The 12,233-nt window shown below is 40.3% G+C and overlaps 1 protein-coding gene across 2 annotated transcripts in view; it reads right to left on the minus strand.

Moving 5' to 3' along the window:
- Positions 1 to 1,622: 1,622 nt before the first annotated feature.
- Positions 1,623 to 12,233, minus strand: part of CUL1 (cullin 1) — a 47,150-nt gene continuing 36,539 nt past the window's right edge. For both annotated transcript variants that reach the window (XM_085220015.1, XM_085220016.1), the window contains exons 16-22: positions 11,709 to 11,840; positions 10,487 to 10,579; positions 9,180 to 9,227; positions 9,013 to 9,095; positions 7,496 to 7,601; positions 6,279 to 6,392; positions 1,623 to 2,166 (exon numbers count right to left, since the gene is read on the minus strand). In XM_085220015.1, coding sequence (XP_085076141.1) covers positions 2,086 to 2,166; positions 6,279 to 6,392; positions 7,496 to 7,601; positions 9,013 to 9,095; positions 9,180 to 9,227; positions 10,487 to 10,579; positions 11,709 to 11,840 — 657 coding nt within the window. In that variant the 3' untranslated portion in view covers positions 1,623 to 2,085. The remainder of the gene's footprint in view (positions 2,167 to 6,278; positions 6,393 to 7,495; positions 7,602 to 9,012; positions 9,096 to 9,179; positions 9,228 to 10,486; positions 10,580 to 11,708; positions 11,841 to 12,233) is intronic.

The following is a 12,233-nucleotide window of genomic DNA, read 5'->3' on the forward strand; positions in this document are numbered from 1 at the left end:
GTCTAAAGGTGAAAAAATGGTTTGGATGCAGAAGCAGAAGTAAGTCCTTTCACCATCAAGGACAAAAAAGATAAGACAGAACTGGAAGGGTAACTTTTTGTAACATGTAGAAACCGGTTTCTCTCACATGCATATGATAAGATGGAATAAAACTTGGTCGCACACGTATATAGCAACACTCTTATTTTATTCTCATCACGAGTAGTATTTAGTAAGGGTTAGTCTTTAGGAACACGGAGTTTTCTGCTCAGTGCCTTAACCTTATTCAAGGCAGTAGTTAGGGAATCATAGAATCATAAAGGCTGGAAAAGATCCCCAATATTACTCAGTTCAACTGTCCACCTACTGCCAATATTGCCCACTAAACCACGTCCCTAAGTACCACACCTACACATTCTTCAAACAACCCCAGGGACCGTAACTCAACTACCTCACTGGGCAGCCCATTCCAGTGCCTGACCACTCCTTTAGAGAAGTTTTTCCTAATATCCAACCTGACCCTTAAGGCCCTTCTCTCTAGTCCTATCACTAGTTAAGCAAGAGAAGAGGCCAACCCCCACCTCACCACACACACACCTTTCAGGGAGTTGTAGAGAGCAACAATTCTGAAGTCCCTCCTCAGAAGAAACTAAATGATCCCACTTCCCTCAGCTGCTCTCCTTAAGACTCATGTTTCAGTGCCTTCACCAACTTTGTTGTCCTTCTTGTACTGAGGGGCCCAAAACTGGACGCATCATGAGTGCTGAGTACAGCAAGATGCTCACCTGCCTGGTCCTGCTGGCTGCACTATTTCTGATAGAAGTCAGGATGCTACTGGCCTGCTCACCCCTCTGGACACAATACTTGCTCGCATTCAACCGAGCATTGACCAACACCCCCACGTCATTTCCCTTACCTTCCTGCCATTCTGCCTATAGGCAATGCCTGCAGGCACTGCCTGGGGTTGCCATGACTTAAGAACAGGATGCAGCATGCCATCTTGCTGAACTTCATCACCTTGGCCTCAGCTCATCAATCCAGATCCCTCTGTAGGGTTTTCCTATCCAAAAGCAGAGGACCACTTAACCCCAACTTCTTGTTCTTACAGAGGGTGTATGAATTCCCTCATCCAGATCACCAATAAAGATACTAAACAGGACCTAACACCTGAGGAGCACCACTCATGACCAGGTTCCAGATGGAATTAACTCCATTCACCAAAACTCTTTGCTCCCAGCCCTCCATCCACTTCTTTATCCTGCAACACATATACATGTCTGGGCCCTGGGCTTTTCCAGAAGACTGGGAGACTGTAGGAAGAGTGATATGATGTATTAAAAAAAAGAAAAAAAGTCAAATTTCAGATGACCTGCATATATTTCACCTATCTTCTGTTCTGCTCTCTCTTGCAAAAGGAGCACAATTTTCTTCTTTTTCAAAACATGTTTCCTCTTAAAAAGAAATAACATTTATGTTTGATTACAGATAAAAGTTAATTTCTTCAGAGAACAGTATACTTTAAATCACCAGGAAAGGAGGAAAACCAAAACAAATTTCTGTAGCTTTCATAACCATTATTATACCTTTTATTTACATTTAGAAATCATGAAACTTAATAAAACCAAATGCAACTTGTACAGAAATCTTTTAACTTTTTTTTTTATTTATCACACATTAAAAAATGAAACACACTATACAAATGGTTTTTCCATAGCAGATTACACATGGGTCCATTCAGACTTGCTCTCAAAGTGCTGCCAACATTTGTAAGTGCTGCCAGTGACGGCAGCTGTTTATCATATAGCCAATGTATTGATTTAAATGCAGTAGCATGCAACCCTTAAATGAGAAGGGTCTGATTCCTCTCTGTTCTTAAATTAGGTTAAATGGCATTGGTGTCCATATTTACATACTTGAAATGTATCAATCCTGAGCAGTTCTGATGTAAATCTGAGACTGGCTGATGGGGAGTCCTGGTCTCAGTTATTAAAAAGGGAGGTCCAAATGGCAGCAGGGTGGCTGCTATGAAGTTCCTTTGCTTTCATTCTTTCCATCACATACCTATTTGCCGAGTGTCACACAGTCAGAAAATTGCTAATAAAAACATTAAGCCAAGTAACTGTAGGTGTCCTTCTCACCATCGACACGTTCCAAGTACTCCTTCTCAATCAAGATATCAATGCATTTCTAGGGGGAGAAACAAAGGTAAGTGGAGAGACACTGGCAGAATGCTTCTGGTTGCTACAAGCTTTGAACAATTCTGGGCACTGAAACGTATGCCAAGTAGAGGATGGCAGTAGGCTACAAGCACAGACAAAGGCAATTCACTCTCCTGTTTCTGACCACAGCCAAAAAGAAGACTCTCCACTAACTGAATTATGCTTATCCACTAAACTGAATTATGCTTACTTGATGCCATTCCATGGTATTGACTTGGAGATTAATTCACTATTCTACTCGCTGCTGAGCAACTTGGTAGTAAGATTGCATCTGTTTAACTTTTTATTTGCTGAGTGTTAACTAAAGATTGCTACTGTAGTAACTAGTTGCCTAGAATAACTTGTCTGTACGCATCTCTTTTAGCATTGGTGCCTGGTTTGGTAATGGCTCTCCACTGTCTGTTCCTGCTCCACCTGTCCTTCTAGGATGGAAAAAAACATCCTTCACAATGCTAAACCAAACAATCATGAAACGATAATTAAACCATAATCTCCTCCCAACATTTTTATTCTTGAGGAGATTAGGAAACTAATATATAACCAGGCCTGCAAAGAGGTGGAACATGCACAACTGTGAGAGCAAGTGGGTAAGCATGGAGCAGGGGCTACTGCATGCTGGTGCTGATACAAAACTACAACAGTTTGAGAAATCATAAAAGAAATCTGCATTTTTCTGCTTAAAATATTTACTGCTTAGTTACAACTTTGAAAATCTGCTTCTACCCATTTCATATTTTTAGAATCATAGAACATCCCATGTTGGAAGAGACCCTTAAGGATCATCATGTCCAACTCCTGGCTCCACACATGACAACCCAAAAAAAAAAAAAATCAGACCATACATCTGAGAGCACCGTCCAGACACTTCTTGAACTCTGCAAAGCTCAGTGCTGCAACCACTTCCCTGGTGAGGCTGTTCCAGTGCTCAACCACCTGTTTGGTGAAGAAACTTCACCTGATACCCAACCTGAATTTCCCATCACAGCTTCCCTGCTGTTCCCCTCAGGTTCTATTGCTGGTCCCCAGAGAAGCTATTATTTTTATATATTAGCGCCTTTTCCGCTGCTTCCCTTTGTGAGGAAGCTGTAGGTCATGATGAGGTCTTCCCTCAGTCTCTTCTTATCCATGCTTAACAAACGTTCAGCCCCTCACAGAATGGCCCGGGTTGGAAGGGATCTCAATCTCCAACCCCCCTGCCACAGCAGGAACCCAACCTCCACATTTCATACCAGCCCAGGCTGCCCAGGGCCCCATCCAACCTGGCCTTGAACACCTCCAGTGATGGACGGGGCATCCATAGCTTCTCTGGGCAGCTGTTCCAGCACCTCACCTCACTCTCATAGTAAAGAACTTCCCCCTGACATCCAACCTTCCAGATCCCCATCTTTGCAGCCCTTGTTTGGGCACTAATAGCTTTGTGTCCTTTTTGTATTGTAACACCCAAAGCTGCACCCAATACTCAAGCTGAGGCTGCACCAGTGCAGAACAGAACATGGCAAATCACTTCCTTTGACTGGCTAGCAGTGTTGCACTTGATGCACCCCAGTTGGCCTTCCTGGCTGCCTGGGCACACTGCTCAACTTGCAGTCAACCAAGACCCTCAAATCCCCCTCTCAGCAGGGCTGCCCTCCAGCATCTCATCCCCATATCTGTATGAGCAGCCAGAGTTGTCCCTTCCTAGGTGCAGAATCCAGTACTTGCTCTTACTAGACTTCAGGCAGTAGGTGGTTACCCAGCTATCTAATTTTCTCTGCAACAACAGGAACAGTTTCTCCTCAACAGAGGAAACAGCTTCTCCCAGTTTAGTACCATCACCAAGCTTGCTCAAAACATCTTCTTGTCCTACCATCCAAGTCATTTATGAAAACATTAAAGAGAACTGGCCCTAAAATGGAGCACTGGGGAACTCCACTTGTGATTGTTTGTCACAGAAGTAACCCCCTTTGGGCCCAATTGCTGTCAACCAATTGTTCACACATCATGTTGTTTTTGTCTAGCTGTATGCTGGACATTTTGTACAAGGACACTGTTGAGAAACAGTATCAAAAATTTTACTAAAATCTAAAAAGATAACATGAACCGGCTTCTCTCTGTCCACCAGATGGGTGACCTTGTCATAAAAGGAAATTAAGTTAGTTAAACAGGACCTTTCCCTCATGAACTTATGTTGGCTGTGACCAATGATAACATTATTCTTCATGTGTTTTTCATTAATGACCAGCATCATTTCCTCCATAATTTTACCAGCCACTGAAGTGAGACTGTCAGACCTACAATTGCCAGAATCTTCTTTCTTGCCATTCCTGAAAACTGGAATGTTTGCCAGCTCGTAGTCAACTGAGACCTCTCCAGATTCCTAAGACTGTTGGAAAATAATTGAGACAGGTCTCATGATGGTATCAGCCAGCACTCTGAGTACCCTGGGATGAATTCCATCAGGTCCAGTAAGGGTATATGCATCCATGTGGAGCAGAAAACCTCACACAAGTTCAACTTCCAGCAAACTCTGATCGTTCCCACAGTCACAGACCTCCAGCCCAACTGGGGCACCTGGAGTGCCAGAGCTCATCATTAGTGCTAAAGACAAAGGCCAAGACTGCATTAAACTATGCCCCATTTGCATGATGATCATTCTCAACAATTCTCTCCTTTTGCTGGTGACGTATTTAGTTAGTATTGGCCAGCCTCAACTTGTAACCAAGACTCAGCCACAAGAATTTTCTCTCTATGAAGGCATGCAGTGTCCCTGTAATATTCCCATGTTATCTCACCTTGCTTTTATTGATCATACACTTCCTTTTCCTGCCTAAGGATCTCTAGAAGAACAACCCTGTTCAGCCAAGCTGAAAATGACCAGCACTAATAAACCCAAATGCCTTTAAAAGCAGTTTCCCAGGGGACTTTACTATTTACCTGAGCTGGCTGAAATCTGCTCTCCCCATAGCCAGGGTTGAAGTTTTGGTGGCAGTTTTCCTCCAGTCACCAAGGAATTAAAATTCAACTGCTTCACGGTCACTATGATGAAGATGGCCACCAAACACCACTTGACTCATGAGATCTCTGCTCACAAACAACTGATCTAGGAGAGCACCTTTATTCATCAGCTCCCATATCAGGTAATCATTATCAAAGTGTTTTAGGAACCTCCTGGACCTACTTGTATCAGCTGTGTGGTGTTCTCAGTTAATGCCTAAGAAACTGAAGTCCCCCATAAGGGATGAGGACAGTTGATCTAGAGGTTTCTCTTAGTCTCGTAAAGAATAATTCATTGGTGTTGTCATACTGGCTGGGTGGTCTACAGCAAAATCCCACAATAACATCTCCTTTATTTGCTTATCCTGTAATCCTGACCCATAGGCTCTCAACCACATCATTTCCAAATGACAGATCTGTACAGTCCATCCACATCATTACAAAAAGCACCACCTCATCACCTCACTCGCCCTGACTGTCTCCTCTGAAAAGTAGAGACTATCAGTCACTAGACTCTTCCCACCAGATTTCACTTATGCCAATGATGTTGCAGCTCTGGGGCAGAGCCAAGACTTCCAGCCTTTTCTGCTTGTTGCTCATGCTGCATCCCATTTGTGTAGATGTATTTCAGACGTGCTTCATTGCACCCAGCACCTCATGAAGCCCATATCCTCCTAAAGCTCTACCAACAGGCTAAGCATCTCTTTAACCTAGGTACTTTTTCCACAGGTGTACTCACTGCTACCAACAGCCACTGGCTGAAGATTTCAGCACACCCTGTGCCTGAGACCTGGATGGCCACGTGTTCCCTTAGGAGCTCTGTCTGAGTGGCCACATTGCTCCCTGTGGCTTGAGTGGAGACACAGAGGACATGGCTTTCTTCTGGGTGGATGCCATGGTGGAACTCTGCACAAGCAGATCACAGCCACTGCTGGAAACCACAGTGACAGCACCCTCCCACATGAAGTGCCAAGCCAACCACCATGCCATGCCTTTGAAGATGTTTTTTTTTTTTTTTTTTTTTAATTTCCTTTTCTAATTCAGAAAGACATATTTAATACTCCTCACCACAAAGAACACAAGGGTAGAGCAATAATTCTCACATACCTTAATTACTGGAACGCGTGGCTTGAACCTTGAGGACAGCTGTGTTAACACTTCTCCAAGTAGTTGCTGGTGTTTTAGAACCTTCCTCATTTTCATGATTCTTACAATAGCAGCCTGCACAGCAAAGTCAGAAAGAGATACTTGGGAGCTTGTCCCGCATAAAGCTATTTTATTTCTTCAGTGGATCACATCTACCACCACAGCAGCATTATAAACACAACTTCAGCAGGAGGCGGGGATAAACTTATCTACTCTAGGAAAAGGCAACAGCAGATAACCAGCTCTAACCTACCCAAAAAAGGGTGACAATCCAGTTAAAGATTTGCTTACCCACCCCAAGGATTGGGGCTCACCAAATCCTCCAAAAGGAGGGATCTCCTGGTAGCCAACAGTCCCTTGTAGCAGCCAGCCCTTAAAGGAGGCTTAGGGTGGGGAAGAACCTGAATTGCTTTTGCCTGTGCTCCCAGGACTGGCTGTGTTCCTTCACTTGGGGCTCAACCATTGGTTCAGGCCTTGACTTAGCAATTCCCATACACCTGCAGAGTGCCAACTATTCACTCTGATTTTGAGAACTCAGATTTTACATAGAATACAGTCATCAAGTCTTTCTCACACAGGAATTTTAAGAACTATGTTACTTAAGATCAGTAAGTACCACAAACAAAAAAAAATTGTATAACATGAAATATTACTTATATATTTAACCTTATTGTGACATTCTTTTAGTAGTACATTTCTAATCTCGGGGCAATTGGACAACATCCACATTGATGTGCATTAACTTTTGGTTAGCCCTAAAGAGGAAAGGCAGCTAGAACTTGTTTCTGAATGCCCTCTCCAACTGAACTACCCTACTCAATTTGCTTTCTGTACCCCCTCTACTTCTTAAGTACTTCTAAATGAAGTGACAAAAAATACCTTCAAGTTCATCTAACCCAGTATTTCCAATTTTCAGTTAGAAATCTCATGAGCAAATGCATCCATGGAACCCAAATACCAACATGTTAAAACAATGTGGAGAACAGTATCACAGTATGTCTTTCTACACTTTCTATTACAGACTGGAAGGAACTTTAAAGCTGTAACATATTTTTAGCTTCAGCCTATTACACTGGAATGCTACACTGCTTTTAGTTCTCTGCAGTCTGCTTCATTAGAGGATTATAAAGTTGAAATTTTGTGTGCGCTGTGCAGCAGAATCCTGCAATGTAAGTCACCTGAATCAGTAGTTTCCTATCTTCCTCTATATTTTTGTGTGTAGTTTCTTGCTCCTGTTTCTGTTCGGTTTTCATTGGCACATTGATGTTCACCCTTAGCTTTTTGCTGCAAAGAAAATTAGAAGTTAATCAAATAAATCAGCCTATTTTCAAAATAAAAGAAACCCACAAAGATCTCACCAAAACAACTTACACACCACACTATCAGAATTTTACAAGAAAAGTGGACTTTGACACTCCCAAAAGTTTTAGACAATATTATTCAAATTAAATAAAAGAACAAACAAACAAACCAAAAAAAAAAAACCAGAAACCCCAAATATCTATTTGGTTGTTGTCCATGTATTCCATGACTTACTGAATACAATGCACTCATCTGTTAGGTCAAATCAGAACTGCACAGTTACACTGGTTTGAATGATTTCTATGTTTAGTAAGAAGCTTCTAATCAGTGAACACAAAAAAGGTCAGTAGAAATAAAATCACCATTTTAATTTACATTTGAATTATGACAGCAGAGAAAATAATTAATTGTGACATGAAGAAAATCATTTATTATAAAACTGAATTATGCCTTTCACACACTCTACAGTGCCCAGAGCTGTGCCATTACTGTATGTACCACATACCATCCCACATTAGAAGTGGGGAATAAGCCACAGCACCAAGGCACTCAGGAGTGTGGCCAGTCAGCCATACTTTTGGAAGCACTGCAGTGGGGAGAAAACCCATTACTTATTTAGCATTATCTTGTGAGTCATAACTGAAGCCTCCAATACACACAATGCAGCAATACTTGAGCACTTCCATTATTACATTGTTGTAACTGACCAGTGTATACGCTCAAACCTTACTGGTCAAAAGGGTAGAAGCAGATGAAGGATGCAACAAGGACAGGTTTAAAATGTTTCTTTTACTTGAGATTTCATCCTCCTGAAGAACTGAACTCCTCACTGAATGCATGTCTATGCTCTGGTTAGTATGGTAAAAAAAGTCACCAGAGTGGTGAGAGCAGCTTAAAATACATGAACATTAAAAACAACACTGATTAGGCAAGAAAAACTACTGAGAATCATGTTTAAGTTATCACAGCACTTTACACTCTGAAGCTCTAAAATGAGCCTGCTGATGTTCTTAAGTTATCTCTACTGGATGAATATTTAAGTGTTTGGCCTTTGATGATCACAGAATATGAAGTATTTTGCTGACTGCATTTAAGTCATACACCTTATAAATTATGCAAAAAATACATAAGATTCAAGGAACAAAATGAAGGTGTGAAAACATTAAGGTCATGACAGCCCTTGTGACAAAATCAACGTCAGATAGCTCAAATCTTCTCTATTTCCTTATTAGCCATCTGTCTCCTCTGAAGCTGATATGGGGATCCATATCTGAATTGGTACTTGATCTCAGGAGCTTTCATTTCAGGAATATCAAATTCTACTAAAATTCCAAAAACAAACAAGGTGCTACCCATACTATCCAAAAGTATGTATCTCAAGTTTTTCCCTTACTTTTTATAACCAAGATACAGCTTTATTAAGGTATCTGGTTTTAGCTCCACCTCATCAACATTTGCATTTTCATCTTCCAAAACCTGGAACAAAATAAACAAACATAGTTAATCAGTACATTTTGCCGACTGTTAAGCAAATCATAAAAAAAAGCAAGAGGTACTTACAAGTAATTTTGATTTCAACAGTATCTGTAGAACTTGTGCCAAGATATCCTACAAAATTACAGAAAACATCAGCACAGCCAGCCAGTCATCTCCTTTCCTTTCCATAAATTAAAATCCTTTAATAAGAATACACAGATTTACACTAAGAACTACTGAGTGCAGAACACCATAAAATGAGCCTGGAAAGCAATAAAAAAGACGTACTTCACAGGAATAAAATGTAGTGAGCCTTTTTGGGTGTTAGGACATAGTACCCTTCAACTGGCAACTACCATTAAATTCTTTATAAAGACTAATTCCAAACAACAGATCCTCCCAGTTGTGTTATAAGAGTGATTTGCAAGCAGATTTAAGTTTAAGAAATCATTTTTCTCCAAGCCATGTAAATGTAAGTACCATGCCAAACTTAAGCTTCAAGAAGTAAGCATCTTGTTTTCTGATTAATATATTTTTGTCTTCAGTACAATAGGAGGTTAGTTCTGCTTACTTTCACTAGTTTCACAGTCACCCAGATGGCTACGCCAGTCAATGTTCTGTGCAAACCTGCAAAGTTGCCATTTTAGCAAAGTCCAAGTCTTCTGGGTTTCATGTTGCTAGATTTCATCTGTATGGAGTTTTATTCTGCTCCAACTACAATCTGCACCAAACACTTATTCTATATATAGGTATATATGTTTGCATCTATCTACAGAAATCTGCAAAAAGGCATCTGTAATAAATGGCAATCCTGTGGAAGACTTCTGTATTCGCTATAAACTAACTGCAGTGACTTACTAGATTTGCATTTCTAAAATTAAAAATTAAGAATCCACCTGACTAGGGATTGCCAAGCTTTCCAGGAGTCCCGGCAGACTTGATTCAGTACTACTAAGAAAAGACACAAATGCCAAATAAACGTTGGGTCAGAAAAGCTACTTGGGAAGAAGAAGAGGTGAACCCTTTCTACAGGAGACAGTGAACTTATGACATACAGATTTTGGTATGATCACGTCCATAACCCTTGAAATGCAGAAAACAGAAATGCAAAACACAATCATTTAGAAAAAACGCTGTTCCTCCTATATTGCCATCTTATTTAACACCAGGGGTCAGCATGAAGCTACACAATTCATTCTGGTGACAAGGCAGACTAAGATTTATCAAAAGACTAAGCAGTTAGCAATCACACGAAAGTAAACCAGGGAAGCACATCTGCACCTTTAGGACAGAAACCAATTCTGGCTCCAAGCATATCTAAACACAATTTCTTACAATAGCAGGAAGAGCCCTGATGACCAAAAGTGCAGTTAAATGTGCAAAGGCACTACCATTTTTATTTGAGTACTGTCTGTCAACTGCTGCACGGTGTAGGCATCTTCTGTGTTGTACTGCAGTAAAATTGCCATCTGGAATGTGGATGCCTACCAGATACAAAAATCAGAATATGAGAAAATACACACATACTTACTGAACTTGAGCAGTTTGAAATTCACCAGTGTAAAAGCACACACTGAAATAACTGGACAAAGGAAAATAGCCAACTAGTGCTGATCATTACACACACAATACAGATACTATTTATATAACCAGAACTCCATCTTCCAGTGTCATCTAAACATAAAAACTAATATTCTGAGCATTTAACTAGCTGCAGACACTTCATAATATCTTTTCCTCTACCACTCCCTGGCTCTTACTCATTTAATATTCATTAAATACCTACCCAGACTACTGAATTAATCTTCACAACCCTACTAAATCTAGCAGAATAACAAAGCCAAATTTATAAGCGAGCAGCTATCAGTAGCTTATCAAACCTGTCACCGAGTTAACACGTTGATTATAAAAGTTCAGAGACTAAGATTATCTTGTTTCTTCTCACTGTTGTGAGCTCTCCTACTTTTTGAGAGAACGCACACAGAAAAGCAAGACATACAAGATGTCTTTCACAAAGAGGTTGCACTTGCCTCACACAACGCAGCTCGAAAATCATTTAAGCCAAAAGTAATACGTAAGATTTCTAAGTCAAATTTATTTTAAACAGATCTGAAGTAATATCATAGTAAATACATCAGAGACATAACAAAGGTTCTATTTATCGTAACACCAAGAACTTTTTTTTTTAAAAGCCAGTAGCATTATTCACGTGAGTAAAGCAAATGAATGCTTAGTAGTTAAACGTGTATACATACACACACACTAATGCAACAATTAGGAAAATGAATATTTTGATGTACAAATACAAGACTGCTCAACTCACCGTATCATCAACTACAATTCATTTGTCTGGGGGTACAGGTATTCTACATGAACTCTGCTACTTAACTAACTACATACTTCACTGTTTTTAACATTTATCTACGCAATGATCCCTTACTATGAAGAAAACCAGTTATCTCCAAATAAGGATTAAAGAGACTGAGCAGCTCATCTAACCGCATGAACACAGCGGAGCAGAGTGTGAGTGCAAGTCTCCTAAGCAATCACTGCAATCAGCTCTAAGATTGCAAACATCACCAAGTGTTTCTACTGACATAACCCTATTCTTACCTGTAGTGTGTATCTATTTTTGAAACAGTTGGTAACCAGTTCCCCTTTGGAAAGCTGATACAACCACGTTAATTTTCTTCCACTATGACGACTGGCATAAAATGCAGTAAATCTCTGATAGCTCCGTTCTAACTGTATAAAAAAGAACAAGAAAACCAAGAATGTTATTTTCCTCCACCCACTACTAGAACATGCTGTAGAACAACACACAGGAATTAAATCTGATCACTCTATACTGCCATATTGTTCAAAATTAAAAATACTCACATTCTTCAGACTGGACGGTAACTTCCCTTTTTAAAAGCATCACTAACAATAAAAATCCAAATAAGAAACTGAATTTCATTCTTTCCTTTATGGAATGAGAGGCAAGATGAGGCGATTTAACTACCATGATACTCCACTAGTAGCAGTTAAATTCATGTATTAAACATTCATGCCTTATCTATTTTGAATATGTGCTCAATAGAAAACTAATGCTTACAGTATCCAAACAGTTTGTTGGACAGAGCAGAACTAACTACC

The sequence above is a fragment of the Meleagris gallopavo genome, chromosome 3 (genome assembly GCF_905368555.1).
Source record: "Meleagris gallopavo chromosome 3, MGAL_WU_HG_1.1, whole genome shotgun sequence".
NCBI lineage: Eukaryota > Metazoa > Chordata > Aves > Galliformes > Phasianidae > Meleagris > Meleagris gallopavo.